This window comes from Pterocles gutturalis, unplaced genomic scaffold (genome assembly GCF_000699245.1).
Source record: "Pterocles gutturalis isolate BGI_N339 unplaced genomic scaffold, ASM69924v1 scaffold28080, whole genome shotgun sequence".
Taxonomy (NCBI): domain Eukaryota; kingdom Metazoa; phylum Chordata; class Aves; order Pterocliformes; family Pteroclidae; genus Pterocles; species Pterocles gutturalis.
In genome coordinates, this window is record NW_010146682.1 from 24,423 (window position 1) to 30,287 (window position 5,865).

General features: G+C 31.7%; 1 protein-coding gene across 1 annotated transcript in view; it reads left to right on the top strand.

The window, feature by feature from the left end:
- LOC104470790 (centrosomal protein of 128 kDa-like) overlaps positions 1–5,567 on the top strand; it is a gene marked incomplete at its 3' end in the record, with an annotated part of 26,649 nt that extends 21,082 nt beyond the window's left edge. The window contains exons 8-11 of the mRNA XM_010085840.1: positions 571–657; positions 2,231–2,305; positions 3,555–3,687; positions 5,410–5,567. Coding sequence (XP_010084142.1) covers positions 571–657; positions 2,231–2,305; positions 3,555–3,687; positions 5,410–5,567 — 453 coding nt within the window. The remainder of the gene's footprint in view (positions 1–570; positions 658–2,230; positions 2,306–3,554; positions 3,688–5,409) is intronic.
- Positions 5,568–5,865: the final 298 nt, after the last annotated feature.

Sequence of the window (5,865 nt, forward strand, 5' to 3'; positions counted from 1 at the left end):
GGCACATCAGTGTCAGTAACTCTTGATCAGGAAAGTTTCAGTTGATTCTGTCTTAATACTGTGATTCTAAGCATCTGTCCAGATTCAGATAAAAATGACTTTCCTTTTCTTGGCTTCCAACACAACCTTATGGTAATGTTTTCCTTACTACGGTGCACTGTATTTCATATAATGCATATTTTATATTAGGGGTTACATTCTTTTCACCTGATATGTTCACAGTTTATCTGCAGGGGATCTCTTGAGCCTCTTAAACTTTAATCTCAAAGTGTTTGGGGTCAGCTTTGAGTGTCTGGAACTCTATACATCGGAAGGATGTTGGCGCTAGTTTTGACTTTGTATTTGACCCTGTTCTGTGTATGGGTGTGTTTATGTATGCATGGACCTATATTTATCCTTCCATAACAGTATACATTGGCTCCACATGGAAGTATTAGACATAAACAGAAAGCATTTGTCTAGATAATCTTTCTTAAATATATCAGCATATTTTTTCATTTTAGTAGACTTAAAATGAAGACTTCTATAACTTCTATAATGATGTTCACAAAATATTTTTCCCCTCTAAAGGCTTTAAGGAAGCAAGGTGCTAAACGAGATGAAACAGAAGAACTCATGAAAAATAAACTTGTGAAATATGAAAGTGAGAAGAACCAAGTAAGACTTAATTTTCTCCTTTCTTGTTTGGTTTTAAATAGGTGTATAGTGTCATATGTTACAGTATATGCTTCCTTTTTCAGAGAAACCAGCAGGATAAAACTTTCTTTACTCTTTAAGGTAACAAGGGGTTGGGTTTTTTTTGCATCAGAGGCACTGTGAATATAGTTATGCTGAACTTTTGTCTTTCCTTCAAAGCTCTTTAGGTATAGTGTGTTACTTCTAACGCCTCTTCCATCATACCAGGTGGACAAGTTTCTAAATTGGGGATTGTCCTTGATTTCTTTCCCGGATTTGTCCCTGAATTTATACATAGTCTGCAGTTTCTTATTTGCAGCAGCTCAAAGATGCACTTTTTCTTTATCCCTGCAACTAACACCTGCTGGTTATTTTACACCATGGTTATTATTAATTACTCTTACTGAACTATCTGTTGCCACGTTGCTCTCTTCCTCTTCATAGAAAACAAGATTTCTTATGTTTCTGTTCTGGCAGGATGCAAGGGCTGTATTACACTTTTTCTAGTTTTTTTTCCTCGTACATAGAGTTTAGCCTTTTTGTCAATACTTTCAAAGTATTAACTCCTTTATGCTAAACCATCTATGTAATGTTTTATGTTACATTACTCTCTCCATTCTGTTAATACTGGTCCTGTTTACTTTGCTCATCTGCCAGCCTCAAACATCCTCTTTGCTATCTCTCCAATAGCAGTATCCGCTGTCAAAAACTATATTTCGATGTGGATCTTTGTGACCTTTGAACTATTTATGGTAGAAGTCAGAAAATATTTTGTAACTTTTGTTTTTGTGTTTTTTCCTAAATGTTCTTCAGGTTCCTGATTATTTCCGATTAAACATTTTAAAATTTTCTTCATATTATATTTTTATATAATTATATAGCAATATTAATAGTACATGTAATAGTAATATAATATACAGTATTTATATAATTTATATATTAGAAAAATTCAAATAGTACAAAATTCTGGGCACTTCAATTTTTCAGTCATCTTGTTTCCAGAATAATTCAAATACTTCTTCTTGAACAACACAGAAGAAGCACAGAATTTATGAATTACTGGTTCTACCAACGCATGTCATCTTTAACACCTTTATGAATAAACTGTGTAACAAAGGTGACTTCAAGGGTTAAGTCATTGTTCATTTTAATTTGAATTTTAAAGTATGTTTCAAATCCAGGAACAATATTTTTGAAAATTTTTAAAAAAACTTTATCTTCCTTTCTTTTACTTTTAACCCAGTAAAGGTTTGCTTTTGTGCTGCTTTGTTTTGGATTATATATACCACTTTGTATCTTTGTGTTGATCTAGAATATTGTACAAAAATTATAGACTGCAAGTTACTTTGTATGTAATTTAAATGAATATAGCAGGGATTTAGTAAAAATGAAGGTTTGCATTAAAATTTTGGACAAATAATATTGAGTATATTATACCTAGTTTAAAATATATGCTTTTATCAATTCATTTTTGCCAGAGTTCAATAGCTAAAATAGACTTTTGTACTATGATGCATACATTGCTTTCTCTCTTCATCATCTTCTGCAATGAAAGCTTGAGCAGGAATTGGAGCAGTCCCGGAAGAAGCTGAATGAATCAGAAGGCAGTAGAGAAGCTCTTTTGCATCAGGTAACTGCTTTTGGTGGTAAAAATTTCAAAGTTTTCATATTAGGCTGTGTCTGAGTCTTTTTGTTTAATCTTCCTATCCCATACTCTGATAACATTGTTTTGGGAAGGGAAGAAGAATATACAGAAAGACAGGTTTAAGAGTCTAAAATATGTGGACTGAGCTCTTGTTATACTTTTTCTGCTTTCCAAACTTTTATGTATATATGTTCATATATAATAATTATAGTTATGGTACTTTTAAAGTACATAAACACATTATTTGTAACTGTCCTTCATAGTATGCTTTAGAATAACTTCTGTATTAGTAATTTTGCAAAGTGCATGCTATAATTAGTGAATTCAGATAAATCTGTGACCTGGAAGTATTTGCTATATTGTATAGCAACATGATAAAAATATAAAAAACCCAACCACCTGAAAAACCATCTAAAGTGTGCTCTAAACAATACCCGTTGAAGCACATATGATTAAATCTAGAAGTTGCCGGAACCTGGATTACAGCTTTAGAAAAATATCCTTTCTCCTAAACATTTCTAATCCTTCCTTCTTTCAGAGGAGCTGGGGAAGAAGACTGAAATAAATAGGGAGAGGGCAGCAATTGTCGTACTTATCAGTGATCATTAATTGTTTGACTTGTGTATCTAGCAGAAATTTGAGTTGGCTGTTTTGAATTTAACTCACTGTGCATGGAATATAGTGCTATATCTCATACTGGTAATATGAGTTAGAGCTATTTTCCTTCAATTCATTTTTAGCATGTTGTATTTTCTTTATTTTCCTGTACACAACGTCATCTTTGTAAGTGCTAGGCTGTATATGAAAGAAAGGAAAAATATAAAAAGCCCCTATGTTCCTTAAGAATAAGTACATTGTATTTTTAATGAGTAGTATTTAAATAACGTCTATTGGTTATTAAATTTTTATAGGTGTATTCATTAGCAATGTAAAAAGACAATTGCTACATATAAAATGGTAGGATTTTGTTTGATCTAGAGAAATTCATTTTCATCTGTGGTCAACGTAACAAATTAAAATGTTTCCTTTAATTTTGAATAATCACCTTATTGGCCTATCATAAGGAAGTAATTTGTCTTTTTGTTTACTGTCTTCAGTACTCTCAAGATTAATTTATAAATATAGTCTATAGTTTATAAGTATAGTCTTTATTTTTTTGGTAGTATTTAATAAAAGTAATTACTCTTTCATTCTGTTTCTTGTTAAACATTTGATACTTGTACATGCATTTTAGGTTGAGGATCTTCGTTCCCAACTTTTGAGAGCAGAAGAAGACCGTGTAGAGTTGCAACATCAAATTTCAAATATTGCTATGCACCGCCAGAGCTACCAGGACATACAAGATGATGACAGGAGAATTAGAACAGGTACAACTCTCAAATTTTGCACTAGAGGCCTGCAGATTAGCTACTTAGCCAATTCTGTCTTTGAATTTCAGTCTAATTCTTCTACTGTTTCAACAGAAAACCAGTTATTTAAGTCCTCAGCTTTAACTTAATGAGTATTGGCACCTGAATATTAACAAATAAATACCAATGAGAGTGAAAATTTAGGATAAAATACCATGATTTGTGTGGTTAAAACAAATAAAGGTTATTAGAGAAAATTTCAGCAAATTGGATAGTAATTTTACAGAAGAAAAACATTTGAATTTTTTTTAATAAACATTTTTCTGAAATTTTACATTTCAGTCCATTTGCAGTTTAAATTCTGCCATCTTGAAAATCATAGCAAAAGCATTTACATAGCTGGTTAATAAGACTGATGAATTTCTAGTAGAATTTCTAAGGGATAACAACATAATGCAGAGAGGTTAAGAAAATTTTCCAGTGTGATGCAGTCAAGGCTTCTGTTTGCAGTATGTTAGTATTTAAGAGATGGAACAATTATATTTAGAAGGAAAATATTTTAAACAATTTCAAAATGTAGTTGCATATTAGATTACCACTTTAGTAAGGTCTTTGCTACATTATTAGTTATCTATCTGTGTTTAAACTTTTCAAACATAATCAAAAAGGCATTAGAGAAAGTCTCTATCTTTCTCATTATTAACATAGAAATGTATTACTCGAGATAATAAAGAAATAGTGACTCCGAGTCCAGCGTCTCTGTGAATATTTAATTGGTTTGGTTAATGATTTCTTTTGTATTTTCATACTTCAGCTACTGAATTATCTTGGTTATTAAAATAGGATTCTGGCTCCCTGTTTTACAAATATCTTACAGAGCACTGGAAAATGGCTACATTTTATACATGCCTTAGCTTCAGAAATGTAACACAAAATAGTAATTTTGATAGTTTTTCTTCAGTCATATTAATGTATCTGCTTAAAAGTGAATTTATTTGAAACAATATGCCTTCCATGTTAATGAAAGCATATTTTAACTTTTCCCTTTGTTTTATGATTATAAATCAAAGCAGTTGTAAAAATATGTAGAAAATAAAAAAGTGTACTGGAGCTATTAAGATATACACATATATTTATACAATGTAGGCAGTTGTGTTTCTCCTTACTGTGTTATTTCTCTTCCTTCAAAGGTGCATGGGAAGAATACAGAGATTTTCTTTACCTCTAGTAGTTGTTTATGACTAAAGACCTTTGAATTTCTGATTGAGGAATTTACAGCTTACTCTTATCAAGAACTTCTGTTGTAGTTATAGGATTCAGGCATAAAATTCACAGATAGTGTGACTTCCAAATCAGGAGGTATTACTCTGGTGGGGTAAAATCTTGGCCTTGAAGTTTGTGACAAGTTTCATTTACACCAGAATTTCTCTCTTATTTCTTCCATCCTATTATATTTTATTGTGTTTTGGGTTTTGTTTTGGTTTTTTTTGGTGGGGGTGGAGGAGGTTGGGAAGAGGGGAAAATCCCCATAAAATGACTGGATAAACAGAAATACTGTCTCATTCAGTAGTTATGATGTAGGTATAGCCATTTATTCAGAGATTCTTTGATCAAAATAAATAGTTGTAGAATACTCTCAAGTAGAGAAGAAAACTGCCAAAAAATAAATGAGAAAAAATAATTTACCAGAAGTTGGTGTTTCTACTGGGCCTTTTTTCTCTTCTTACCATTTTATAGTAGCTGAGAGATATGAGAGAGAGAAGCAAGAACTGGAGAAACATATTTTAGAGCTTAAAGCAAAGCTGGGTCATAATGCTGTAATGTCAGAGGTAGAAGAACTAAAGAGATGCATAGAGTGTAAGGATAAGGAGAAAGCACAGCTTGTAATGCACATACAGGTAAGTCAGGTTTTTATTTATTTTTGCTTGGGCTTTCTTTTTTTTTTTTTTAATAATTTCCCATATATTTAACGTATGTGGTTTGCCAGATTAGGGACTAACCTTTAAAACAAAAAGTAACTGTCATGCTCTTCATAGTTTATTCTATAAATAACTTTGAAAGGTGATCTCAGTTTGCAGTTTTGCTCTCCCTTTTGTTAATAAACCAAAAAAGGTATTTGCTGTTGCCCATGAATTCATTGTTTGGATTACTTCTCTTTCTCATGTGCAAAGACAAGGCGATCTGATTTTACCAGCA